Here is a 26,840-nt window from a genome sequence, read left to right as displayed (position 1 = left end):
ATTTGTTTGCATTCTCCGAAAGAAAGTTTTTGCATTCCACCAGCATCGACATGAACACGAAACCTGTGAACGGTCTCGGAAGTAGAATGTCATTGCCAAATGAGTGGGTAGAACAATGTACAAGGGATACAGCAAGAATAGGCCTTCGGGTGTTACCAGTCAGAAGCTGGCAGGTTCATCCGGTTCAGCACCAGAGCTGTCCCTAGTCCTGCCACCAATGCACAGCAAGGGTCTTGACGCAGCTGCCCACAAGCATTTGCCAAGGCACATAGCGCTCGGCAGAGAGTGTATGCTCCTTGTTCAGTGACACTGCAAGCGTTGGTGGTTGCCGTTTCAGTAAAAACTTTATTTAACAATTGAACCAAACACTGGACAAAGCCCTTGCTGATAATTTACACTTCCGCAGCACTACTGTGTTGCCGAAGACAGGTAGCAGCAGTGGAAGCGCCCGCACAGCTGCAGATGTGCATGCAAGAGAAAATGCACCCGCACAGGCACTTCCCTCGCAGCCAACATGCGACAATAAAAGGCATTTCATTCAATGTTTGAAAGCAAATTGAGAAAAGGGAGGGCCAAGAACACGGATCGAGAAAAAAAAAATTGGTGTGGATGATGATGAGGATGCGCCCATACGGCACCGTCCCTAGAGGCCACCCCCTTTTCTGGGCCAACTTTGGTGTAGCCTTGTGTGTCAAAGTTCATGTGCCGCCCCTCACAGGCAAGCAGACGCAGAAAGATGGCAGCGCCCCCAAACAGCGCACACCTCTTGGAATGTGCACGGCTGCAAGCGTGACCATTTTTACAGTCGTTGCAAGACGAAATCTGGTTCAGCAGTAACAACCTATACATAGCATATAATAATGCATCTAGTAGGTAACCTTCAAAGGCACCCAGCAAGCAAGCAAAAGCTTTAACGGAAAGAAAAAAAATTGTTCAAGAATGAAATGAACAGGGGGAAAATAAAGCTAGGGACAGGTACCGAGGATGATGCGATTGTGATGTTGCATTTTGTTTCTCTGTCCGCCGCTGTACAAAGTCTACAGGTGACAATGACGAAGACGTTTAAAAAAAAACTAAAGTAAAGATGCCGGGATGTTCCAATTGGTGTTGAGTGCTTTTCCCGCCCTCCCTCAGTCCTCCCCATCCTCCTCCTCCTCTTCCCGCTTTCGCTTCTGGCCCTTAGGAGACTCGTTCTCTGCAAAACAGCCATCCGCACAATAAGCACACCTGCTGCAAACACAGCCCACTGCAACAGTGAGCACACTCTGGTCGCCAACTTACCATCTCCGTCTTCATCGTCATCTACATCGTATGGGTTGTAGAAGTCTCCTTCACTTTCCTCCTGGAGATGAAAAAAAAAACAAACAAACAAACACGCACCAGGTCAGAGCATACTTACAGACACAACCATTGCACAAAACGTTCTCCAATTTAGCAAGAACTGGGCACTGAATGCAAGCACCAGCTGTTTAGGGTAGGAGTCTGAACACTTGAAACTATTGCACAAAACTATGCAATAAGCCCTTCCAAGACAGTGCAGAGGTGCCCAGTTCCTACTAGCCAGCACACGTAAATTGAAAAGAGAGCAGGGCTCCTACAAGGCATTCACTTTCTGTCTCCATATAGGAATGGTACTAACATCAATGTCGTCTTTTTCTAGGTAATCGAGACCGACCTCTTCCTCCCCATCTTCTCCATCTTCCTCATCGACATCGTCGTCCTCCTCGCCATCCTCGTCATCTTCATCATCCACATTCACATCATCTTCGTCATCCTCTGAGGAAAATGCACAACAAGTCAGCTACAACCAGAAGAAAAAAAAATGCGAACATCAGAAGAAAACCGAGCACAGCTCACCGTCACTCTCTCCATCCACTTCATTCTCTTCATCATCCTCTTCATTACCTGGGAATAAGTAAAAGAAGAGGAGGGAAACAAATGCAAGTAATTAACACAGGTGCCCCAGCACTATGCATCGAACAGTTTCTCACCATCCTCGTCGTCTGCCTCGGAGTCCTCTGCCTCCTTTTCGTCTCTGTCGTAGCCATCCAGGTACTTGAGGCTTGGGATGAGCTCAAAGACACGGTCCCTGTAGTTCTCAATGCTCGTCACTTCACAGTTGAAAAGATCGAGGTTCTTCAGGTTCTTGAACTCTTTCTACAGAAAGCAGAGGCACGCGAAGATTAGTTCTCCAAGGCACGCGGAAAACGCTTGCTCGGTAGCACGGTACTCGCGTACTACGCGCACGAAACGTACACTCACCAAAGGATCTAAGGTCTCCAGCCCTTTGATTTTGTTCCCGCTCAAATTTAAATGCGTAAGCTTGGGGCTCCCATGCAGGAGGTTGAGGCCGCCCGAGATCCTGTTGTCGCTCAACTCCAACTGCACAGAACGGCGAGAGATAAGGAATCACCCCCACAGCCACCTCCCGCCATAGCGCACACCGACGCGCTAGCTAGCCGGCTCACCTTCTTGAGGTTGGGAAGCTTGGGGAATCCTTTGAGACTCGTGAGGCCGACATTGATGAGGCTGAGCGTCTCGAGGTTGACAAACTCCTCTGTCAGGCCGACGATGGCGGTGCTTCTGCAGTTGTCGAGGTTGAGCTCTGATATCTGCGGAGGCGGGAAGAGCGGGAGGGAATGAGATTACATGAGCCGCCGCCGCCGCGATGCCGCTGGCGACGCCACCGGCCGTGGCACGAACCGCCTCGCACGATGCCAAACGCGCATCGGACGTCTTTCGCTGCGCGCTTCGCGAGTACGCCCTGCGCGCACAGTCCACCGACATGGCCGCAGACGAAAATTACGTAGTTTCAACGTAAGCGCGCCATTCCTCCGGCACCGGACACAAAGGGGATCCATATTGAAAAGTGCGCATACATGCACACACAAAAAAAAAAGCGCGAATCGGCGCGATGCCAAACTCGAAAAATAAAAACATACTGCCGCCGCGAACACCACAGCATCCAGCGACAATGATTCGCGCCTGAATACAAAAGTTTGGACGCATGCACTAGCCAGATACCAAACCACGGAGTCGGGCGAATTAATTGTTAACTTTTTTTTTCTAACTTGACTGCGCTGCCAATCCAGCCGAGAGTCAACATGGCGGTCGATCCCCAAGCAACCAAGGCCAGATATGGCCCAGGGCTGACATAAACCGTGAGCAGGGCGTACAGAGCCTCGCAATGACCACCGGGCACCGAGAAACGGGATATGTCGGCATACTGCGAGGCAAAATGTGATCATTTCGAGTTGCCAATCAGCAAACACCGCGAGGCACGCACCTTCGGCCGATAATGGCGGCGTACCGGTGCCGCACAACGTGGTCTAGTACGGTCTACACAAACACTGACGGCGATACTGATAACCGCGGTTGAATCACTGAGGCATGCAAACCAGTGCTGCAACAGGGGATGCAAACGAGCAAACGACGACCATTTCCAAGATGACACTGCGAGGTCCTCTTTTGCTAATAGCGCCATGTTGACATTCAGGAGAAAACCGTCCACGTTATGCATCTGCCGCTAGATCGTCTTACTCGTGCAGTTAGATTACAAGGGGGCCGGAAGAAAGTTCCAAGGGTGAAATTTTATACAGGGCACGCAATTACGTAAGTGGTTATACAACACAAAGTACGAATTTTTCAAACATTTTAGGCGGCAAGCTGCCCCCTACGCCATGCAACGATTTTCCTATTTGACGCGCATTCTGTGCAACGGAAACGCGCTACCTATGCCGCGAACAGATGCGACAAGCCCGAATCATCACAAATTTGCAGAGAACTAGCGGCGACTACACGAACCGCCAATATCGCATCTTTCCCACAGGAAGCACATTTTGCGCTCGCAGCCGCACGAGAAGTGTAATAGTGCAGAAAAAAATCATCTCCGCCCAAGGCGAAGCCGTGCCGCGAACAAACTTGACGAAAATATTCACCTGCTCGGGGTTTTTACCCCGCTTCTCCAATTCAATCCTCTTCTCCATTTGCACGACAGCAGCAGAGGCGGATGGCACGCAGCCGACTTGCTCGAACTCTGGGAGCGCTGGAAAGCAGGCGCCAGGCAGCGCGGCAACCTCAATATGGGGTCCTCCTTCAAAGTACATGTACGCCGTAGCAAACTAATTACTATTCATGAGGTCACGTTCAAAACAACCAATCGCAGGCAGCGAACGATCGAGGAAGGACTACGTCACGTGGCTCTTCGGGTCTCCGATTGGTGGAGCCGAAAAATAGTATTTTCAGCGTTGTAAGCCACCACACCACACCTCGATTATTTTCGCGCAAACACAATACTCGCTACGCGTGCCTGTGCCAAGTAACAGGCAATTTAAATCAGTACACGACGTTACACGGCGTTTTACTAACGTTACAAGAAATCAGCTGATCTCCCGCGCGCCTCTGCGATGAGCTATGTAGTGGTTCCTGCGTGCGGTAGGTAAATAGCAACATCACGTCTTAACAAAGCCGAGTTCGTGACAAACACAGCTGCGCACATTTATTGCAGTTTTGAAAAGTGTCATGAATGACCGAAAACCACAACTGCACGTAGTCATCGCAATAAAAGCCGGTGTTGCTAGGATACAACATTAGGCAATTATTCGGTGATCACGTGTTACGTGGTTCGCCATTTGCAAGAGCTGCGAAGCTATTGAAACAAGGCTTCTAGTTATGTACTTTGTGCGAATAACTTGAAAAACGCTTACCGGTGCCTTTCGCATGTTCTCTAGTTGATATCAGCGCTTGCTTTACACAGAGAGCTCTGGATTAAACGGTCCGCAACGGCGCCATCGCTGATGTTTGTTTGTTACGACAGGCTTGCCTCGCCCGCCGCGCACTAACTAATTTTCGTCTTCGTTTCGTGGCACCTCGACACGTTTCCGACCACACTTTGCTTCGAAAATGTTGCATTCAGTGTCAAATCCGCGCCAGCCATGTCAGCCACAGTGCCGCAAGGGTTTTGCGACATGCCGAACTCAGTACTGCACCAGCCGCGCTAGCTGCCAACGCTCTGCCGCAAAACAGGCATTGCATCGACGAGATATTTGCGTGGCTGCAACGCGGCCGCGCACCGCGCGTTCGCTCGGTCGAGACGCGTTTCACCAAGGGCGTACAATAGCCAACGCAATGTACTTTTGCGTCAACTTAAACCAGTCGCGCAATGGCTATTGTGTTTTCATTGAACACCTTTAAGACGACTATCGACACAACGAGCCGAACACGGAAACACGCGTGTGTAGGGCGAACTACTTTCTTGCGCGCATTCTTTTTTTTTCTGAAGGAAGAATTCCAAGCCGCGATGGGCGCGCCCTTGTCAGTCGGGCCGATTCGCACTTCGATGATATTAACGTACGGAAACAGTTTGAAACGGGGCTGCATGCCGCTGCGAGTGTAACCATCGTGTTATGCGTTATTTTCGTCGGCGCGAGCTTTGAACAAACGCCTGTCTGAGATACACGACGGCCGTGCTGCTACCGGCGTGTTTGGCCGTGCATTACGTACGCTAACAGTGATGTAATGGAATCCCTGACCTTGAAACATTTTCTGTAAGCGTTCGCCCGCATTCATTAACGGCGACTCCACAGTGCTTCGCCGCAGATCAAAATTACAAAGCCAGTTTATCATCGACGCAAAGAATCTGCAGCTCAAATGTAACAGCTGACTATCCAAGCTTCATTAATTTTACTAGAACGCTTTTTTATTATTATTCAGTCTATCACAGACGCAAAAAATCACCAGCTCAAGTAGAACAGCTGACTGCCCAGGCTTCATTAACTTTAGTAAAACAAAACACGTTTTTTTTTATTTGCAGAAATTTTTATTTCCCAGACCATTCATGAAGCATAAATACATAGTCGACAATGCAGTCAATACACTTGCACTGAGTTATGGTCTCCTCTCTGGCAGCACAGAGCACATTCTTTGTGGAATGAAGAGTTGGCCCCACATTTCATAAACCGCCGACTCTCTACGAGCCAGCTTTGGAGATGCTGCATCGCAGGGTTCAGCCGTTCATCACCATTCTCACGAAGTCTGCAACAAGAAAAAAGTATTCACACTCGCATGATATACTGGGTTCTGATCACAACATACATGTTTAAATCTTGCAGCAGCCCTCAACGAAGAGCTCAACATCTAAACCTTGAAATATGGATTGCAACATACACAGATGAACAAGTACCTAGGAAGCGCACGACCACCACACCTGCCAGAAATTTTTTTTTCCACCTTCAGCAACACCAAGTGTGCTCCATTCTTATGGCTTGTACACGGTCAGATAATGAACAAGGAAGAGAGTTAATGCAATAGCAATGAGCATGCATTAATTAAAATTAACGATAGTGAACAGTGCTACTGAAAATCTAAATTTGTTTTATTATTCAGAAAGTTCTAGCGATTACTGTGGAAATAAATGCGTAAGTGAATGTATTTCTTTTTTAACCCAGTCTCCGAGAAAGCAAATAACACATTAAAGAAGCTCTCTTCAACAGTTCCAACTATCACATGACTACACATATAAAACTTGCTGGTACCTGCACGAAAATTTCGAATTGTGCAAAGGTGGACCCACTCTAATACTGCTCCCACTAGAGCCTCTAGGACCCAGTCACCAAACAAGACAAAGGTGCAGGCTAATCCACAGGGGAAAGCAGGAAACTGTGCACCACGCTGGGAGCTGCCAATGTCTGGCTATTTGGTTAGTATTAAATGTCACAAGCAGATATGACAGAAGAAGAGTTGAGCACAGATTGTAACTGACTTGCAGCTATAAGGTTCAGTTTTTGAAATAAAAAATTAGGGGTGCACAAACATTAAGTATTTTGAATATGCATTGGATAGTCTTTATTGGAAAATTCATCGTACAAGATTGCAGAACATTCGTTTTTCTTCCAATATAAGGGAAAAAATTTACTGGTGCCTAAAGGGTGAAGACCAAAGCAGGTGGTCAACGTGCTGAATGATTCTCCTACAGGAGAGCCACAGTTGATGTGCAGGGGCACCAGTTCCCGAGTGAACACACGAGGTGGATGACTTCTGCCGAATAATTTGCAGCCATCCAGTAAAGGAGCTTCACCTTCACGCAGCCCGTGCATTTGTTGCCTTTACTCAGGCACAGCAATTTATTATTTAGCCAACCTCACTGCTTTTGCAGCTCTAAAGCAATGTGTAGTGCTATAGTAGTGCACCCAAATTGTTTAATGAAACACAACACTGCATGCATCTGTGTTCTACTTCTGTTTGATTGATATCAATAACACGCTGCGTGAAATATGAACACCTTTCGGTTACTCTTTTACAAACCCTTGAGGTGGCCAGTCGCAACCGACTATCACGCGTACCAAGCGATGCAGGCATGCCTTTTTCTTTACCATAAGGTCTCCAATGCATGCATCTCTTAGTTCAGAAACGATAAAATATTCAATCTTTGATTAAATATTGAGAAGTTGATTTTATTGAGTGCTATTCCCATTTGAATCAGAATTTCCTCCACTTGAACAGCCCTGCAGACAATCGGCTACTGGAAATTCCCAATACAATATACTACAACTGTGAATGCACTGAACCCATGAGATGGTGGCCCCGAGTTGTACCCAGCAACGGCTGCGAATTGCTATATTGTGGTTAGACACATGCACAAGGACAGGCCACGAGTTCCTTATTAAGAACAGCCACTCTCCCAAGTAGTCGTCAGAACGTCTTTGTTCCGAGAGAAACCCACAAGCGAACTAGCACTTATTGTCATGTTACCAATAGAACTGCTCTTTGACACATGCAAGTTCACTTACATATCAAATAAAACTCTGACCTCACTATGTGTTTGCCAAGTTAGAGCATGTAAAACATTTCATTCCTAATTTCAGTGATTTATTGCCAATTATCAAACAGGTCTACCCATAGTTTGCAACATAATAGTACTGCTTATGTTGAGTTATTCAATGGTTATTGAATATTTGTATGTTGTACTGTTTACTTTCATAACATCAGTCACTCTCATTTTTAAAGTGAACTTTCTCGATGTTAAGGGTGGTCACTGCTGAACACTGCCTTGTCGAGAAGATAACAAATTGGGCCACAGATACATATCCGAACCCGGTGGCCTACCACCGCTACTACCCGGACCTTTACACAGATAGATGTAGATTCTGTGAAGAAAGGGCGGACCTACAACATATGGTTTGGGCTTGTCCTTGTACACCCATACAGAATAAAATAATTAAGACCAGAGAGCAGTGGGAGACTGCGTTGCTCAGCTGTGCACCGGAAGACCAACTCAAGGCAATCCAGCAGGCCGAAGATGCCGCCAGGGCCCAAGGGCTCAAGGCCGTCATTTAGGTAGAGGCCTAGGTCTCAAATCTGCTGTGCACAAATAAAGTTTATTCCTCCTCCTCCTCCTCCACTGTGTAGGTTCAACTAGGTATACGCCGATCCTCTGCCAACATAAATGGGGTATGTGCCATTATCACACAAGAGGTATAGAAGCCGTAAATGTATTTAGATATGTGCCACACTTCTCTGTGCCCATGTACTTGTGAACATTCTCCCCTCGAAAAGCATCGTACACATTGCCTTCCTCCTCGTAGCACAGGCAACAAGGCTGCCACCCACGATAACACAAGCTTCGCATCATTTACATCCTAACATCGTGCTGGATTTGCAAGCTTCTTTTAAATAATGACAATCTCTCTGTACGCCTTTGCCCCCCCCACCTTACTCCATGTAATGCCAACAGGCCTTTAGCCTTTTATATAAAGAAAGCCCAACGAAAGAAATATATATAAGAAATAGCCCAACATTTCTGCCTGAATAAAAATACTTGCATTTTGAAAGTACATGTGCCTAAGTTTCCTTAGTAGCTTTGTGCTACATATGAGTGGATGTCCATTTTTCCTTTCATAAACCTTTCTCTACCTTGCGGAATTCGGCAGAACTAATTTGCCATATTCATTGTCTTGTGCTTCGAGTTGTCAATTAATTCACCCTCGCACTGCAATCTACTAGCCTCCTGGTTAGCTCAGATGGTAGAGCGACTTCACCGGAAAGGCGATGGTCCCGGGTTTGAATCCCGGACCAGAACGAATTTTTCTTAAACTATGAAGCTTTGCCTCAAAAAACCTATGTGGGTTTCCTTCGTAGTTTTGTGCTGTACATGGGCGGATGTCAATATTTCCTTTCATGACTCTTTCTCCACCCTGCGGAATTCCACAGAACTACCGTAAGAAAGCGGAATATAGCCTGAACTTTTTTTCAAGAAACTGCGGCAAAAAGTCGATCCCCGTCTTATATACCGTTCATTTCTTGCTGGTTTATACTGGTCTTATCATTTTTTTTAGAATTGTAGTTTTGGGGGTCGATATATATTCCGTTTCTTATGGTAATTTGCCAAGAGGCCAGAACATCCAAAACTAGTGTTACGCCATTGGTACGCTCCTTAAGAAATACTTAAATGGGCTTCTAGCGCCAAAAGAATGGCTTTTCATCCACACGACTTTCTTTCAATTGTAAGGTGAACTGTCTCACATCTTAGACAGCTGGCACTTCACAGATATATTACAAAAATTACTGATGCCCACCTACCATGGCTAAATGCACCATTTATATTCACAATTTGAATCTCACGTTTTTGAAATATTCACATTCAATATAAATTTTTCGCTATTCAAACACCTCCATGACAAGGTCGATTGCAGGCCAGCTAGCATTTTCAATGATCAGATTTCACTTTAATGTATTCATCAGCTAAAACTAAATCCTATCATGTGAATTCAAGATAACCCATATTCCTACAGTCATCACAGTAGAGAGTTTTAGTTTAGGGGACGCAAGGGGCTCGCATACGCAAGCCCCTTGCGTCCCCTAAACTAAAGCTCTCTAGTGAATGCATAATACCCCGCTGTACTTCAGGTTGAAATTTGTGAATGTTAAAGGATCTAGTGTTTCTTCATAATAGTAAAAGGAGTACTTAATTCAAATCAGGCTGTTTAGTACGTAAAACATGAATGTAAGGTTTTAAAAAGATCCTTAAAGGAATACCGACGCAAAAATTGCATGCCACTGCATTTTTTTCTTTCTTTTGTTCTATCTTTGATAGCTCCCAATGCCACCATTACTGTACAAAACCTCAATTCCTTGAGAGCTCCACAAATAGCCAATTACATCACCTTTTATGCGACCCATTTAAAGGAACACTAAAGGCAAATACTAAGTCAAGCTAAAGTTATAGACTCGACAATCTTTAAGATGTCAATACTACTGCAAACAGAGCGTTAGTACTAATAGAGAAATTGAGGTATATGCAGGACACAATTAGAGAATTCCTCGGAAAATTCAAGTGCTTATCGGATGCCAAAGGCAGTCCTCAATTAAATTCTGTTACTAGTACTCAACCACTAGTTATAAGTACATTGTATTGCATTACAAGGATCTGCGCTGCCCGCACTTTCGTTTTTTGGTAGTTTCATTATTACGTTGTGCTGCACTAATTTTCCTGTCTCGCGAAACTCGCACAAACTGTAAGTAGCAGAAAATTCCACGTCAATGTAATGTTGCAGGATGCCTGAACGGTCCACGCCACTTCACCAAAAACAGTTGCAGCGGCAAATCCACCGATCTGTCTTGGCTCGGTTTCTCCATGGCTGTGGGTTTCTGTTTTGCACAGAAAAGTAACACCGTCTGCCGGGCACTGTTTTGCTCACCGATGGCAGTAAAGGGCAGTGATGGTGTATGCCACGTCACCACTGCCCGGTTGGGTGGCCATAGATTTGGATTGCGACAAAGGTATTAGGACCCTTCAGATGCAATTTTCTCGTAAACTGTCTTTCCATTTCTTTGCATGGAACAAGAGCTGCCAGGTTGCTAGAATGGTATTTAAACAGTCCATGTCGACTTGTTGCCTTTAGTGCCCCTTTAAAACCTGTACCAAGTGAAAGACAGCTTCGGACATGAAGAAGGTGACTATTCAAGTCGAAGGAAGCATAGCTGGCAGGCACATTGTATCACAGCTGAAGTGCATGCCACTCAGCCCCGCATGGTGGTTGATGGTAATACAACGACCATGTCATGGAAGGCTGCCAAACTGGCATTTACAATACTGCACTTTTCTTGTAAAAGCTGGGGAACCTGCTATTCCCTCTTGTACCGCCGAGTGCTGAACGGTCTCGGTACGTGTCAGTGGTGCCAGCTACCACGAGACCACCACATAAGCTTATGTAGCTTGAGAAGTCTCCATTTTCACCTCCGAAGCAACATTGCACTTGGTGCACATTTTGAAGTGGTCAAATTAAAAGGTAACCATCATTTGTTGAGCTCCCGAGGATTTGAGGCACCATAGCACAATTACAAGTGGGTCGACAGCTATCCGGTAATGAAGTAAAAATGAGAAAATGTTTCTATCGGCAGAAGCTGACAATTACGCCCCCGACGACAAGTCCATATATTCTACCTTCGTAGTGGACGTTTCCTTGAGAGTCCTCTTGGCCAGCAAGAAGCTGCTCCACTTCGTCGTCAGTCAGCTTTTCACCTGGGTACAAAAAAAAAAGTATGCGCATTTAAATGTAGATTACCTCTCTACACAGACCGATGTGATCAGCCATTTCTTCCTGAAGCACGTTGCAGGCTAGGGTGTAAGATTCAACGAGTTTATTATGATGGCAGCGCAAAGGGGATGATGATAGAAAGAAAAATACACATGCAGGACAAGCACTGAACTAGCAACTGACAGTTTATTCCAAACCACAAGGAATAACTACAAGAAGCCTGTCTGTATGCTCACCCTCATACTACTAGCTTAGGCCAAATCTTTCCAGAAGACTGATTTCACAGTAAAGTGACGAAACCAAAATGCAAAATTTCAGTTTTTTTCTTTATGTGGAGAGCGTGGATGATTTCACACGCTTTTTGATCCAGTACGAGGCACGCTCTTGACTTTGCGTGGAAAACGAATGCAAAAGGGCAGCACACATATGCAAACTGGAGGGAAACAAAATGCATGCGGTTGAACCGGCGTGGCACACTGTCTCATTATTTTCTGACATCTGCTTAAACCATCTTTTACTATCTCCCCTGGCCCAATATGATTGCACTTCACTGGACGCCACAAATACAAAAGAAAGACCGATTGTGCAAAGCCACCGTCTTCCACCATGACTACCAACGTGCAAGCTCTCATGAAAAAAGCCGATCATGCAAAACGCCTGAAGTTTTCAAGATCCTTCACTCAAGAATGATCTATCTGGAGAAGGAGCACTTCTCTGGTTAACTGAATTTTCATTAAATTTCCAAGCAGTTTACACTTCTTCAATGAGTATAGAGCCTACACTCAATAAAACCTATAAACCAGAGGTCCATTTGATTCACTCAGCACTGTGAAATAATTCACTGTGGTTCAGGGCCAGTTCCGTGCTCGTGCAGAAATGGCACCTCCTGCACGAGTCCTGCGGTGTACCCCGCCCACAAGTGCAGGGAACGCTGTGAGCTCACTCTGAACGAAGCCTGACACCAGGTGAAATAAATGGTGATGTGTGGACAACGCTATGTTGCACCAGTCAAACGGACAGCAAGGTGCAGCACTTCCTTCTCTAGTGAATCAAATGGACCGCAGAATTTTCGGTGCTGCTAAGTGGCAGCCATATTTCACCGGGGACAGTGGGAACTGGTTGAACGAATGGCCGAGTCAGAACTTGGCCATAACCATAATTAAGCAACCGCTTAAACAAGATGCAGAAAAACATGCCAATACACATTGCTGATTCATTTGGCAGTACTTACTCTATTCTTACACGCCAGCAACTCAAACGCGCACCCACTTTTTGTGTGTCCAAAGTAGAAAACTAACGTATAAATGACGTTACAGCTTCTAAAGAAGTAGGGATCTAACGCACACCCGAAGTCAGCTTTGTCACAATAAACCGGTATTTTGCGGTAAAGCACCGTGCAGGCTAATCCTGTCCCAATTTACTGCAATTAGGCCCAAGTACCTGCCAATAAATAACATCACACTACAGTACCTGTCACATTTGTGGTAAAGTGGATGTGAAATGCAGCAGAACTCTACTGCAGAACTGTTCTGTTTTCACGCAAGGACATTGTTTCACCAGCATCTTACTTATTGGTGTGACTGGACTGCATTAACGCCACCCCGCATTAGTGCCCGTTGTATTGCAACAATATGGCAGCATGATCACATGACCCCATTTCCAAATGGATGAATATGAGGTTGAAACTACCACACCAGCCATAGGGATGACAAAATACTTAGTGGACGGTTCACATGCCCATTGAGCTTTTTTCGATAGAAGCGCATTCCTTCACTGTCTTCTTTAACATCTGTATAACTGCGGGTTGATGAAGGGGCATGTTAATGAGGTGTTTTAAGATAGCTGCACTGTAATGAAAAGTAGAGCAACTCTCTTATGTATAATGATGAGGAGGGTATGTCTTTCAAGTGTTCTCCAGACATGTGCAGGAGTTTCTAACACAAGGAGTGGCAGAACAGTGATGAGACTGGCAACGCTGGGAGCAATCTTGCAGTGATGCAAGCACCCCCTTCACATAGTTTGTACATCAAACACTCACAGACGCTCAACGAAAGTGTCAACCTCGTGCAGTAAACACGCGACCCCAGAGAGCGTGACAAGTAAAGTTGCGTTTTTGTACTGCGCTATGAAAATGGAACAGTGAAATTTCGAGCAACAGTGTGCCACCAAATTTTGTGTCAAACTTGCCGAATGTGCGAGTTTGACCTATGAAAAGTCGCACCGTGCGGCTGGCGAACATTCCTTATCGAGAGTGCAAGTTTTGCACTAGCAAACCATTCTTGGAGGATCGCGCAACAGTGGAAGATGGACCTCGCTCAGGGAGGCCTTCAACATTGAAAACTGATGAAAATGTGGAAAGAGTGAGGGTTCTTGTGAGGTCAGACCATTGACTAACATTGATATTGATGAGTAGTGTATTAAATCTGAATCGTTTTACTCTTCATCAAATTTTGCCTCAGAATTTGGGCATGAGAAAGGTGTGTGCCAAGTTGAAGCCAAAAACCTCTCTATTGAACAGAAAGACAATGAGAAGAATGTGTGCCTTGACCTTCTGGACCAGATAGAAAATGATCCAGGCTTCTTCAGTCGTGTGATCACTCGTGATGAATCATGGATTTTCGAGTATGATACAGGAACAAAACGTCGCAATCAAGAGCGGCACACTCTCATTTCTCAACCGAAGAAAGCTCGAATGAGTAAATAAAAAATCAAGTCTCTGCTGATTTGCTTTTTTGACAGTAGGGGCGTCAGACCGGACATTTCGGCCACTTGGATGCTCCACCATGACAACGCCCCCTGTCACATGGCTATCCACATCAACCAGTTTTTGACAAAAAAAGGAATTCCAGTGGTTTCTCAGCCGCACTATTCGCCTGATCTTAGTCCATGCGCCTTTTTTTTGTTCCCCAGGATCAAACCCTGCCTGAAAGGGCACTATTTTGTTAGGGTCAAAAACATACAATGGAGCGTAACCAAGAAGCTGAAGGCAATTCCACTTGAAGCCTTCCAGCACGGTTACGGTGAGTGGAAACAATGCCTCCGCCGATGGGAACAATTTGAAGGGGCTAGCATTGAACTGTAAAAATTAAACAAATTTTGTATGAGAAAAATTGGTCTCAATACTTTTCTGGCATAACTCATAATTATGTAATACATTCTATTTAGACTGACGGTGTTTTTATCCCAAAGCTTTGCAGTGGGTTATGGTGGATGCCATAGTGCAGGGCTCTAGATTAATTTTGACCATCTGTGGTTTTTTCACATCCATTCAGAGTACAGAGCAGTATGTTAGAAATGTCTTGAGACATGGGCGGTGCATTTTAAACATAATCTGAATAGTGTTTCTAATTCCGAAGCATTATCTTAGTGTTCACTATTGTGTCATCAGCAAAAAAATTGAAACGTGAACAAGAAAGAAGTAATCAGAACACCTATTATGCAGAGCTAAATTGCACTGCAATAGGCGATCTCTACATAGCTAGCTTCTAAGCACTGTGTAGCCCCATATGTGCATTTTGTAGGTTGGATCTGCTTCACTGTTACAAGCACAGGTGAACATGAACACACGCTAATCGCTTTCGACTTGTCCGCATCTCAATACATGCTGAACGTATACGTAGTGCAAGAAGAGAGTGAGTTGCATTTGCCTCGTGCTTCACCAAATCACGTTATGGGCAACGCAGTCTTTACGTGTGACATGCCCAAGTTCCAAGCCTCACCCAAGGTGGTCAATAGGTGCCTTAGCTCGGCTGAGCTGATGTAGCCATTGCCATCTTTGTCAAAATGGCGCAGGCCTTCAATAAAGTCCTCGGCCGTGTCTGTGCTACGGTTCTTGCTGATCGTTTGCAGGATTGGAAGGAACACATCGAAACTGATCCGTTCATCTGCAACAAGAGAAAGAAAGGCAACATAAAAACGTAAGGACAAAGCGCCAGCAGTCAAATGAACACAACGCCAGTTTACGCAATACTATGTAAGTTATGTAAGTTGCTGCCCTCTTTGGGTAGCACGTGTCCCGTGTCCATCATTTCCTCCCAGTTTTTTTTTCTTTTGCCCTTCAAGTTTACTGGTAAGGGTACATTGAACTCTACTGAGGACTCCCGAGAGTATGCAGACTACCACATGACAATCTGCTGTATGTTATGAACGCATGCCCAGCAATGGACTCAGCATGTTTTGGGAGATGCAATGCATCATCACTTGTCAGCCACATACTAATACTGTTTTCCCTTCTGCCATACACACCTCTGGCTGGTTTGCTTCCTTTAGTGCAATGACATAATGGAACCAATCTACTACCCTGCCAAAGTTTATTAGCGTGACGTGGCACCTGTCCTTCGAACGCATCTTTATCCACACTCTTAAGGCCGCTTTTCCAGTGCACCTTTTCGTCTCATTAACAACAGTTCATGACGGATGGCTCAGAAATGCCAACGCCTATTCTGTTGTTAGGAAATACACACAAGCATCAATTTCTACACAAAAATGCCAGGCCTCAACAAATCTCTATACGCATCTGCCTCATAAGAATGCAATTTGAAAATGCTATGGCACTTAACACCGCAGCGACCACGTAATTTCCTGTACTTCGCGGAACGCTACAACTTACCAGGTCTGAGCTGGTGGCAGCACTTCTTCACGTCGGCTTCGGTGGGATTCTGGCCAAGGGCGCGAAGAACATCGCCGAGCTGGGAGATGTTGATCTTGCCATCCCCTCGATTGTCAAACAGGGAGAATGCCTCCTGGTAGTCTTCATGCGGCAACGAAAAAAAGGGGCCACAAGAAAGTGCTCAAAGAGGGCAACTATGCAGACGGCGGCCGCGTCACAATCGGGTTTATGTGCTGCCTACAATTCGGAGACTAACGCGTCAAAACGCACAAAATGCTGTTTTACGGAGGCAACAGCACAAAAGAAACTTCCCGAAACGCTCTTCATAGAAGCCTGTGCAAGCATCCGCCGCTCGACATCCGCTCTGCCAGCTATAGCCGCGGAACAGCGATATCAGTATCTGACAAATTTGTTAATGAAGAAGTGCAAGCCCTCCGCAACGTTAGTAAGGGCACATCTCACACTTTGAAAAGAGTGCGAAATGACATTACCGATTTCAGAGAAGGAGAAGTACTTCCGAAACGAGCGCATCGCAAGTCTTGTGACTGAAAGCCCGAGGCTATAATGTCTCTCGATCGCTATAGCACTCGACTGTTACTTCGCAAAACACTGCCGCACTTCCTAATATGGTATAAACTACAACACAAAGCCACAGACCGCGGGAGGGATAACACCGCAGCTAGCAAGCAGCGGGATGACAAACTGGGTGTGTCAACGGATCGGTATTCCCATTTCACGAGCTTCGCGCTCGTTACAGGTATGTAGGTTAGTTCACTTACCACTAATTTGATCGTCCGTGTACCCAGCCTGTAAAGGATGAGAAGTTACATTAACGAGGAAGTATTGGCTGACGAGTTCAGGACACAAAAACAACGGACGGAAACTCTTACCATGATGAACTGCCAGAGACAGTCAGCCAGCTAAAATGGCGTTCCCACAGGTCCCTTACCGCATGCGGTGATGATGTCATTTCCGGCCCGGAAGTGCTTGTCTGCTAGGCCGACATTGCCACACAATACACAAAATTTTAGGCAATCAACTAGAAAGGCACCACACTATCACATGGTGTCCGGCACACGAGGGACTGACAGGAAAAGCGAAAGCAGGCTGTATTGCTCGAGGATTAAACGTCCGAGCTACGGCATGGCCTAGCGACGACCTTCCACCGAATTCTCGTGACATCCTCCTATACAGCGAAGGCAAAAGCGGAGGAGTTTTGGACATCCTCACTACGATTTAAACAGCCAACAGGAGAGGGACTGCCGTCGTATTCAGACGAATACATACCCGAACTTGCATCACCTACACAGAATACATCCCACGAGGTTCACTGACGAGTGCCCGTGGTGCCCGTGGTGCACAGACACACCCGCACTAACACATATCACATGGGAGTGCCCCAGGAGGCCTCCGCACGTGGACAGCCCCGTATTACACCAGCATCCACTAATGAGGAATAGGCAGTGGGAGGCATGGATTGCGGACGAGTGTCGGGAGAGCCAATTGGCTCTTCTGGACCAAGCCCAGCTCGAGTCGCTCGTGCCAGCTAGTGGGACCTGGAATATGGGCCCCAACCATCTTGCCCTATTTTATTTATATATATAGTCAATGAAGTTTTTACTCACTCACTCACTAGCTAACCACACAGATATATTCCCGTTTCGCCTTTTTCGCTTTAGTTTATCCACGCTCTCCTGAAGATAGTGACCCAGACATATATTCATTTTCTTTGTCTTAGTTGGGCAAGTAGGTTCATATTCATAGTTGGAGGCAGTGCAAGGGACGAACACCAAGGCAGGGAATACACGTTTAGCTGTGAAGATGACCATCGATCACCTTATGTGCCACTGTTGTCGCTTCAATAAACAATGCCAGACTCTCCAGTGTGTCTTGAATAGATTGAATACGCCATTTAAAGGAACCAAAGGTCTTGGTTGCCTGGCCTCACAACTCATCAGCCCAGGAAGCCATTCAAGTTCTTCGGCATTACCTGAAGGCGGTTAATTTACAGACTTGAGTGCCCGACTTTAGATATGCTGTCACATGTGAAAGTGCGATCAAGACTGGCGTCTTTTCTCTCTTTCACTCCCCCATCCCACTCCCATTGTGTAGTGTAGCAAACTGGACAAAGTCTAGTTAACCTCCCTGCATTTCCCTCCTCCTTTCTCCCTCTCCACACATTTAGCTGCGCAATTAGAATTTCATGAATTAAGTAATTTCATTTTGTGATTGTGGTCGAATGATCGAGGAATGTCTCTGGAGACATTTCGGCAAGTCCACCAGCTGCTTCCCAAACTTGTCTTCATCACTTGTTGACAAACACACATTTTCTTGTTCTGTCTTGTTTGAAATTCCCACATCACCTCACTTTTCTGTGCAGCAACTTTTACAAAATCATTTGACAAGTGCCTTATTCTCTCTATAAATTTACCAATTTCGTTACTGCTCGCTTTAACAACATTGATACAACAGTACCACGTACTGGCAGTAAAATAACACCAGCCTTTCTACCTAGTTTACGGCCGTTCACCGACATTCACCATCGACGCCGCTTCCTTCAATGCCCCAACTAACACCTTGGCCAGTATACCCGAACTGTTCGTCTCGAGACTTGAGGAATGCCGTCAACGTGTTCGTTTCAACACAGAAGTGAGTGAGCTGGATCGCAAGCAACGTTACATTTCTCATTGCGACGTCTCCTTTCGTCCTCGAGAGGAAGTGCTCCTTTGGACGCTCATTCGTACACCCGGTTTGTGTGAGAAGTTTGAATCCCGCTTGCTTGGACCCTACATTATTGATGAACAAACATCCCCCGTGAACTATCGCGTTACTCCCATAGACGTTTCTTCGGACCATCGTTATCGTGGTTTGGAGATCGTTTACGTTTCACGCCTCAAACGATCCGTTCGGCGTTACCCTCCTGGTCAAGTCGCGACCTGGCTGGCCACTTGCGCGCATGGAAAAATTAGTGTGACCATTTATTCTCCCGCTTCATATTCTCACCTGTACATACTCATCATCACTGTTTTGGGGCCTGGTGGTGGGGCTCCCACTCAGGAGAATAAATAGGAGGCTGGCTGCCTAAACCTTGTCTCACAATATTTAGAGAATGAAAATGCTGAGATAGTTTTTCCCGCTAAGCTTATTAACTACCTATTCACACATTAAACATTAGATTCTACAACTAAGCCCCTTAACTACCTATTAACACATTAAACATAACTTCTTGTGCAATAAATAACGACACCTAAAGTATTAAAATATAGAACTTTATTAACATCGCTGCAAAATTGCACCACCGAAAAAAGCATTTTATCACAATATTATGCTACACATTCAGTGTGCAGCTTTTCTTTCAATTACACTATCTACGGACTGTCTAAGAGTTGTGATCACATGCTTGGGGTCCTTGCTCTTTGTGATGGCTGTTCCGGAGACAATCATGTTGGCACCAGCCTGAAATTAAACAGAGAAATCGAGACCAGTCAGATTGCTCAAAATTCATAATCATGCAAGACATACATATTTAAGTTCCAGTAACAAAGAACATTCAAGGAGTAATGCACATACCTCAGCGCACTCCTGAATTGTGTTTAGCCCCACTCCACCATCCACTTCTATGTCCAATTCTTTAAACTTGGAGCGCAAAAGCTTCACCTGTAGAAATAAGGTACAAAAATGGTTACGACAATTGTACGAAAGACAAATTCTTTGCGTTGTGACGCTTATAAAAATTAGGCACAGATGATTCGTTCAATAAAGAGCAACAAAAGACCAGTGGTAAAATAGAGTTTCCAGAATCTGTTTGTTAAGGGAAGAACAACTGCCACCAAAGAAGAACCTCGATGCCACCATTAACAGCGTCGGCTGTTACCCTAATACAGTTCAACACTAAGAATACTAGAGGAAAATTTGGCCCTAGTGTCTTGGCACATTCTGGCCGCACTTTTATTGCAAGCAGCGTATATGCTGCTTGCACCGTTTAGACAAAACATAACAAGTTCCAAAAGTGCTTACGTGCCCTTTAATGCTGTAGTCAAAGCTTTACGTGGCATCCACCTAGTTACTGTCTACAATATCGGCTGAAACAGAGGTTTGCAGAGCCGCACTGGCGTCATGTACATCCATTATAAACACAGAGGCAACGGTGGCAGCTGAGGCAAGCAATGGACGCGTCACCATGTGATCAAACATGGCAGCGCCCATGGGATCGCCGTGAAAAGGGTCAATATGGGATCTGTCTAGACTTCACCATTCTGGCTTTGAAAACAATCTTATTTTCCCTATTAAGCTGATATGTCAACATATGATCAACAAGCTGGATGATTGTGCAGATTCCGAGGGTGTATCTTGGGCTTGGTTCCTTCATGCTACCTGACGCGCAGGCATGCACATAGATATCTACCATAAGAACAAGCAAGACTTCAACGAGATGCTAGTTGCTCAAATAATCCTGAAGAGACAGCAAGCCACACTTCTCGCACTTCAAGCAAATAGGATAAGAATGAGAATAATGCATGTTGCATACACAGGTGAAGAAGAAGTATTTTAGACAAGTGAAGAAGTGAACTTGTTGAAAGAAGGTGAAGTATGGTAGTGGCTAAACACTAGAAGACATCTTCAAGAGATACAGCTAAGTCTAGAGTAAAGGTGGTAGCTAAAAGCAGCTTTCTTGTGGCATACACCGAGCAGAGCAGACTATATACCACTGAATGTTGCAAAGCAATGGCTCCATTAGTGTGTTATTATGTATTATAGATGCATACAACGACCAAATTGGGCCTCAAATTAAGGCTAAATCTCACAAATTGTGAAGGAAGTAATTGATGATGTACCTTGGGCATCATATCAGCCATGAAACTTTGTCCACCAAATCCGGGCTCCACGGTCATCACAAGTACCATGTCAACATGTTCCACCAAAGGAAGTACAACATCCACTGGTGTCTTGGGCTTGATGCCCACTCCTACCTGCGAAAATCGAACGACAAGGCTATGAACGTAAAGACAAGTACAAACATCAGAACATGTGCTACTGTGCACTGTTTTAGTGAACATTTTCTTTGGTGAGAACCTCCACATCTAAAGAAGAATCGCACATTAAAGGAGCCACCTTCAAAAGATGCACTGGCTCAAACCGTGCATCAAAGAAGCCCTAAAACAGCTTAGCAACCAGCCTTTTTCATGAATGCAAAGAGCACTTGCTTAGAGAATCCCCTTGCATGCACTGGTACTGAATGAAACAGGCAAATACAGTGCACATCCTTGAACACATGGAGAGAGAGAAATAACTTTATTCTCGTTACGTGTTTAGAAGGTTGGGCCCAGGGCAATGTTGCAGGCCCGCCAGACTGGTGTCTGCTGAGCCTGCAAGTTTCCATCTTGCAGCATGGCCTCCCAGCAGTGTTGGGATGGGGTTAGCATACAGCCCCTGTCCTGGCAGTGGGTGTTGGCACTCCATAGTTACATGAAATAATGTTGGTGTGCCCCAACAGCTTGGGCAGTGGGGGGAATGAGATGTGGAGAGGAGGACATGTGGGAAGTGGAGATTTGGGCAAGCAGACTGTAGTATTACAGCCACTGCATCCTCTCAAGATAAGTACAGGTTGATATCTGAGCCAGGCTTGGCTATAGTGGTCTATAATATCTTGATACCCAAGTGGTGTGACTTGTGTGTCCGCTTCATCTGGGTTGGACAGCTCTCCCTTTGGCACCTTCTGAGCGAGTTTTCAGGCCTGCACGAATGCAGTGGTTTGCGAAGAGAGAGGCATGCCCAGGCGTCCAGACCGGGGGAGCTGTGTTAGGTGGACACAAGTGCCCTCAGGACCGGGTGTGTGCAATATGATACGATGCATCGCGAAAACATGCCGCATATGTCTTGCGAGTCAGTCGTTATTGTGATTAGGTCAGCGTGTGGAAGGTTTTGCTTGGCAAGAAAAATTTTAATAAGACATGCGTAAACTGGAGTGACACATTGTCCCATTATTCTATGGTATTCGCTTGTACCATCCTTTACAATCTTACTTGACAAAGACGATTGCACCTCACTCAGCATCATGAGCAACAAAGAAAAATCTCCTCAGTGTTCTGCACCACTTTTATGAATTCACTTGGCAGCGCTTTCCTCCAAATCAGAAACAGTGGCTTGGCGAGGACGTTATTTGAAGGAATGTTTTGCAGCACGCCACCTACAAGATATAGATATGCGGCAACCTAACAATTTGAGGGAGGGGGGTGCACTGGTCTGAAAGGTCACCATATCTAGCACCTGTTCTGTCAACATTGCTTCAAAATGTGTTTTAGATCGGAGGAGGGAATTTTTAGTAATCAAATGCCGCACCTCCTGACATTCCAGGCACAAGGCAACGTGCATACTGCTGTGCCTAGACACACATCATTTTAACCATGACAGCTCAAATGGAAGAGACAGGAGCACAGAAGAAAGGTGACACCACAAGAGACATACTGCATTGGATAGGAGCTTTCTCGGTGCCAACTTTATTCTCTGGTTTTGTCTGTTTCGTCTTCGTTTGCACAGGGGCTAAAGATGCAGATACAAAGACATGCTGAGCTTTGTACTGTTCTCTCTAGACATGTCATTTCTTCATCACATCCCTTTCCCTACAGTTTGTGCTTATGAAAAAGAAACTAGCACTGTAGAACTGTTGATTGCTGGAGCTAGTTGGTATGCAAGCATGGCAAAAAAGTTCTGCATTAATACGCAAGACATAACATTAGAGAAACGCAGACACAAGTGCTTTTGTCTTTGTGTCTTTTCTGTCGTGTCATGTGTATTAGCACTAAATTTTTTACCAAACTGGTACTAATCTGATCTTGCTAGCATTCACTCTGTTTAGTTACTCAGTTAACTTTTCCACTCTTGTACCTGGTGTAACTCCTCACATACACAACACATTGAAGTAGGAATAGCTACTCTTAATAAAAATATTCAAGTAATAGCACGAAAGCTTTTGAGACAGACTCAAAGCTTTTCATCCGAGTACAGAGATGTAATATTTGACCACAGGTGTCCTATACCACATGATCTAATCAATGACTTGGTTGGCTTATCTGCCTTTTTTTTAAAATGCTTCTGGGCCTCCAAGTGGGCATCATTAGCAAGGAAGCTCGAACATTAGTCTACAGAAAGCTCTAATTACCCAATGTTGAAAAAACATTAGGATAGTATTCCACATCATTGGGATAGTTCAGAAGAACAATGGCCATGGTGAGAGGAAAAATACTGATGTTTGAGAGCAAAAGAAAAGAAGTGATAATACCCATTCTTTCACCCTCTTCGCAGGAATGACTTCAGAAGATAGCGAACAGGAAGAAAGTGGAGCAGAGTGATAATTTTTCCTGTCTCGTATTTTCTTAAACCTTTCCCGGGATGTGGACACAGCCTAAAGAAAAAGTTTACACTCTTTGGGAGGTGCTTTGTCCTCAAATAATAATCATCTGTCTTGCTTGCGTTCCTTTCCTGAAAATTCTGTGCTTACTGCTTTCTCGTCAAGAGCACTGTATCACGCAGATAGGTGCATGCCGTTCATGACATGAAAACACAGAGCACACAGCATTAAACAAGGGAACTGTGTGCATTAAAACAGATGGCAATTACTGTTTTGAGACAAGATGAACCCTTCTCAGAGTGAACAACTCATCCAAGCTCCAAAATCTGAAAAACCACTCTGACTTGTGTGGTTGTATCAACCGAGCAATAAGAGTAATTCGTGACCAACTGTTGTTTCTTGTTCTTTCTTTTCTGAATAGGTGATGCTGCACATAGGCTGTGACAGTTGGTGTTGCACTGGAGCACATATGACTAACTGTGATAACCTTGGGTTCTTTAATGCTTGTACGCTAAAAATCTTGGTGCACGGTCATCTTTATGACATCAGCAGTATATGACTTTTCACGTTATAAGTTGTGTATGCATATGACGTACAATATGATTGCATATCATATATGGCTGGTCTTCAAACAAAGCGCAAACAATAGATGTCAGTCTCCGGTGAAGGGGACCAAATTCAAGCACTTAACCCAGAAGTCAACTAGAGAAGCAGGTGTTGAAGCAGAAAAAGGCTGACTGTAACAGTTATGGAACTTTTTCTCTCAATGCAACCCTAACTGTGAGAGACACTGCAGCGAGGAGCTCCAGATCAATTTCAGCCACCCGGGATCACTTCTAATCATAGAATGGCCTCGCTATTAAAGGACTTCGTCTCGTGAATCTTATGCCGCAAACATTTTTAGAATTCTTCAAGTACAAGTGCAGTTATCGCATTAATAAACAACTTTCTCTCTCTTTTCGTCTCCGTTAGCATGCTGAAAACTACATAGGGGAGAAGCCCAAGGGGGTCGAAGTCCCGTCCAAAAGTTGAGTGTCTCGGTGGCTAATGGGCTGGTCGCAGCACCCCTTGGCGGCCACCGTAGGCTACACTACGCAGCACGCCACTGCTATCCAGGAGTCCACGTGCAGCAGATGCAGCTACGCACAACTGTTGTGCACAGACCAGCAGCGCAAAGACGAAATTTTTTTCTGACTTTTTGAGATTACAGACATATATATGATTCATTTACTTAAATTTAGCCATTATGCATTACTGAGAATATTCCCGATCAAGAAATCTTCTGACAGTGGTTGGTGGGTCCAGCTGCTTGCAATGATGTCGCATAACACTGTGGAAGTGAGAGCAAGCAATTTTTTACTCTTTTCAACATGAGGTTGTATATTCCCTGCAGCGTGAAGTGCAACATCATTTGGTTCACATGTTCACAGGAGCCTCTCGTACAGATAGACAATATTTTCTTACTATGTCCAAAAGTATTTCAGGGCTCCTTTAAAGTGCACACAAAGCTTGTATGCAAGAATTTTTTCCTTTCCTTTAGCATACTTTCTAATTTAAACATGGCACTGTCTGAACATTCAGACGGCACAATTTGTGTGAGCAGTATAGCTTAATCGTTAGTCAGAACTCAGCGGTACCATGCATTTAATATTGCTGCGAAGCAAACTGCGGCGAAGTAATATGCCTGGCATAATTTTAATAACGAATCCAACCACAAACTGTAAGTGTGAATAATGGGTGAAATAAAAATTGTATGGTATTGTGCGCACACCTGCCATTTCACTAACTATGCTTAAGTTATATAGTAGCACATACGGGGTGGGGGGCAGTCAAAGAGGGTTTGACTAGATGAAAGCCTTTCACGAGATACAATTTTCTTCGTTGCATGTTACTTCCTTAATCACGATGCATGCGCAAAGCTGACCTTCATGCCAGCTTCCCTGATCTTGCGCACAAGTCCAAGAGGATCTGACGTTGCCTCGTAGTGGAATGTATACTGATCGGCACCGGCATCTGCCATCGGGGACACCCACTGAAAAGAAAACAAGATGTGTGCGGCACAGTCAGGGGAACACCACTACAAGCACGCATACTCTTAACGAGTCGTTGTGGTACGAAAGGCGCCCCTTGGTTGCTACTATTCTTGCTGCGTTACCAAGTGCTACGAGAGCTGAAGCTACAGTAAACGAATTGTACACCCTTGCAATTTTTTAACAATAACACGCGAGCGTCGACGGTAAGGCGTGTCCGCGGCCTTGTAGTGGCCAGGGACGGCGGGATTGGCAACTTTACGTGCGGTCGTGCAAGGCGAACTCTAGTTCGAATGTGTACTGCTGCACTGTTCGCTTCAGGAGTGCCCCTCACCGCTGCAAGGCCACTGACACGTCGTGTGGTCGGCGCTCGCGCGTTAATGTTAAAAAAATTGCAAGGGTGTACGTTAACTAGAGCCGCGATGCCTTTTCAGGCGCTATTCTTCCTTTTCGCGCTGTCAGTGGTCAGAAGCGACGCTCGATCCGCCGGCGTTATCAATAGGATCAGTTGGTCGTGAGCTGTGCATGATAATTAGTGACACAGAATCGAGCGGAAGGCATCGCTACAAAATTCTGGCCCAAATACTGTAAAACAAGAGCTTAGATTTCGGTTGTTCCAGAAGTGGCGCGTGAGATTCTGTCGACACAAGGATTAACTCGACTTAACTGCGGGTAAAAAAAAAAAAAATCAAGTGATGAACCCAGCAGGAGCATCAAAATCCTTACTTTCTCCGGTGCGAGCACCATCATGTGCATGTCGAAGAACGTCTTGGGTAATTTGCTCTTGAGGCACTTCACAACGGGATGTCCGAAAGTAAGGTTGGGCACAAAATGCCCGTCCATCACGTCGAGGTGGAGGTAGTCTGCTCCGCAGTCCAGTAGTTTTTGGGATTCCTCGTATATCTTCGCCAAGTCGGCGTTGAGAATGGACGGGCCGATTTTGCACTTCACAGCCGACGAAGTCATTTTTCTGGCGAATCGGGTACCCACGTTAACACCGCGCTCGTACAAAACAAAAAGTTCACGCAGCGCGAACAGCGTGCGCTTGGGAAGAGGATAACGACCTAAACGCGTCCGCTGCGACGAACAGCCGCTTCTATCTGTCCGTAGCGTTTATCGCTGAGCGCACACACGACCTTGCAAACACTTTAAACGCCTTTAATCAAACACATGTGCTAGTCGGCCGCAGCATCGGCGTCGGCTTCCTTGCAATACATTTCGCGGCCGTGGTCAATTGCCGTGGTCAAGCCGGACTGGACTTGCCTTGTCTATACCACTGGCTATACTTTGAAAAAGCCCGGCCAAAAGCAATATAAAGG

At 45.4% G+C, this 26,840-nt stretch overlaps 3 protein-coding genes across 5 annotated transcripts; all 3 read right to left on the bottom strand.

Moving 5' to 3' along the window:
* Positions 1-325: 325 nt before the first annotated feature.
* Positions 326-5,008, bottom strand: Mapmodulin (acidic leucine-rich nuclear phosphoprotein 32 mapmodulin). 2 transcript variants are annotated; one of them, XM_065448418.2, is made up of 9 exons: positions 4,707-5,008; positions 3,939-4,093; positions 2,469-2,612; positions 2,263-2,382; positions 1,992-2,157; positions 1,858-1,905; positions 1,676-1,776; positions 1,282-1,342; positions 326-1,195 (listed from the first exon to the last, which is right to left on the bottom strand). In XM_065448418.2, the coding sequence occupies exons 2-9, from the start codon at positions 3,984-3,986 to the stop codon at positions 1,131-1,133; spliced, it is 753 nt and encodes a 250-aa protein (XP_065304490.1). In that variant the 5' UTR covers positions 3,987-4,093; positions 4,707-5,008; the 3' UTR covers positions 326-1,130. The 2 variants fall into 2 exon arrangements, with proteins under 2 accessions (XP_065304490.1, XP_065304488.1); XM_065448416.2 differs by lacking the exon at positions 4,707-5,008 and having other exon boundaries at positions 1,640-1,776.
* A 787-nt stretch (positions 5,009-5,795) lies between these two features.
* Positions 5,796-17,149, bottom strand: Mlc-c (Myosin light chain cytoplasmic). Of its 2 annotated transcripts, XM_065448419.2 has the most exons (6): positions 17,034-17,149; positions 16,923-16,950; positions 16,144-16,284; positions 15,254-15,418; positions 11,441-11,518; positions 5,796-6,033 (listed from the first exon to the last, which is right to left on the bottom strand). In XM_065448419.2, the coding sequence occupies exons 1-6, from the start codon at positions 17,034-17,036 to the stop codon at positions 6,005-6,007; spliced, it is 444 nt and encodes a 147-aa protein (XP_065304491.2). In that variant the 5' UTR covers positions 17,037-17,149; the 3' UTR covers positions 5,796-6,004. The 2 variants fall into 2 exon arrangements, with proteins under 2 accessions (XP_065304491.2, XP_065304492.1); XM_065448420.2 differs by lacking the exons at positions 16,923-16,950; positions 17,034-17,149 and adding an exon at positions 16,635-16,790.
* A 2,247-nt stretch (positions 17,150-19,396) lies between these two features.
* Positions 19,397-26,810, bottom strand: Rpe (ribulose-phosphate 3-epimerase). The gene is made up of 5 exons (XM_065448448.2): positions 26,248-26,810; positions 25,416-25,523; positions 20,979-21,113; positions 19,714-19,800; positions 19,397-19,599 (listed from the first exon to the last, which is right to left on the bottom strand). Exons 1-5 carry the CDS (start codon positions 26,485-26,487, stop codon positions 19,480-19,482), a joined length of 690 nt encoding a protein of 229 aa, XP_065304520.2. The 5' UTR covers positions 26,488-26,810; the 3' UTR covers positions 19,397-19,479.
* Positions 26,811-26,840: the final 30 nt, after the last annotated feature.

The sequence above is a fragment of the Dermacentor albipictus genome, chromosome 4, assembly GCF_038994185.2.
Source record: "Dermacentor albipictus isolate Rhodes 1998 colony chromosome 4, USDA_Dalb.pri_finalv2, whole genome shotgun sequence".
NCBI lineage: Eukaryota > Metazoa > Arthropoda > Arachnida > Ixodida > Ixodidae > Dermacentor > Dermacentor albipictus.
Note: the sequence above shows the minus strand (reverse complement) of the source record. Positions and strands in the feature narration are given on the sequence as shown.

What these genes read in the sequence shown, in the direction of transcription:
- Rpe (XM_065448448.2), bottom strand. Translation starts at nt 26,487, where the DNA reads ATGACTTCGTCGGCTGTGAAGTGCAAAATCGGCCCGTCCATTCTCAAC. An exon ending in TGGTGCTCGCACCGGAGAAA is followed by an intron (nt 25,524 to 26,247) that starts GTAAGGATTTTG and finishes TTTTCTTTTCAG; the next exon opens with TGGGTGTCCCCGATGGCAGA. An exon ending in CAATTCAGGAGTGCGCTGAG is followed by an intron (nt 19,600 to 19,713) that starts GTATGTGCATTA and finishes GTTTAATTTCAG; the next exon opens with GCTGGTGCCAACATGATTGT.
- Mlc-c (XM_065448420.2), bottom strand. Translation starts at nt 16,674, where the DNA reads ATGCGCTCGTTTCGGAAGTACTTCTCCTTCTCTGAAATCG. An exon ending in CTTCTCCTTCTCTGAAATCG is followed by an intron (nt 16,285 to 16,634) that starts GTAATGTCATTT and finishes TGCCGCATGAAG; the next exon opens with ACTACCAGGAGGCATTCTCC. An exon ending in AGGAAACGTCCACTACGAAG is followed by an intron (nt 6,034 to 11,440) that starts GTAGAATATATG and finishes TTCTTGTTGCAG; the next exon opens with ACTTCGTGAGAATGGTGATG.
- Mapmodulin (XM_065448416.2), bottom strand. Translation starts at nt 3,986, where the DNA reads ATGGAGAAGAGGATTGAATTGGAGAAGCGGGGTAAAAACCCCGAGCAG. An exon ending in GGGGTAAAAACCCCGAGCAG is followed by an intron (nt 2,613 to 3,938) that starts GTGAATATTTTC and finishes CCGCCTCCGCAG; the next exon opens with ATATCAGAGCTCAACCTCGA. An exon ending in AGTGGATGGAGAGAGTGACG is followed by an intron (nt 1,777 to 1,857) that starts GTGAGCTGTGCT and finishes CATTTTCCTCAG; the next exon opens with AGGATGACGAAGATGATGTG.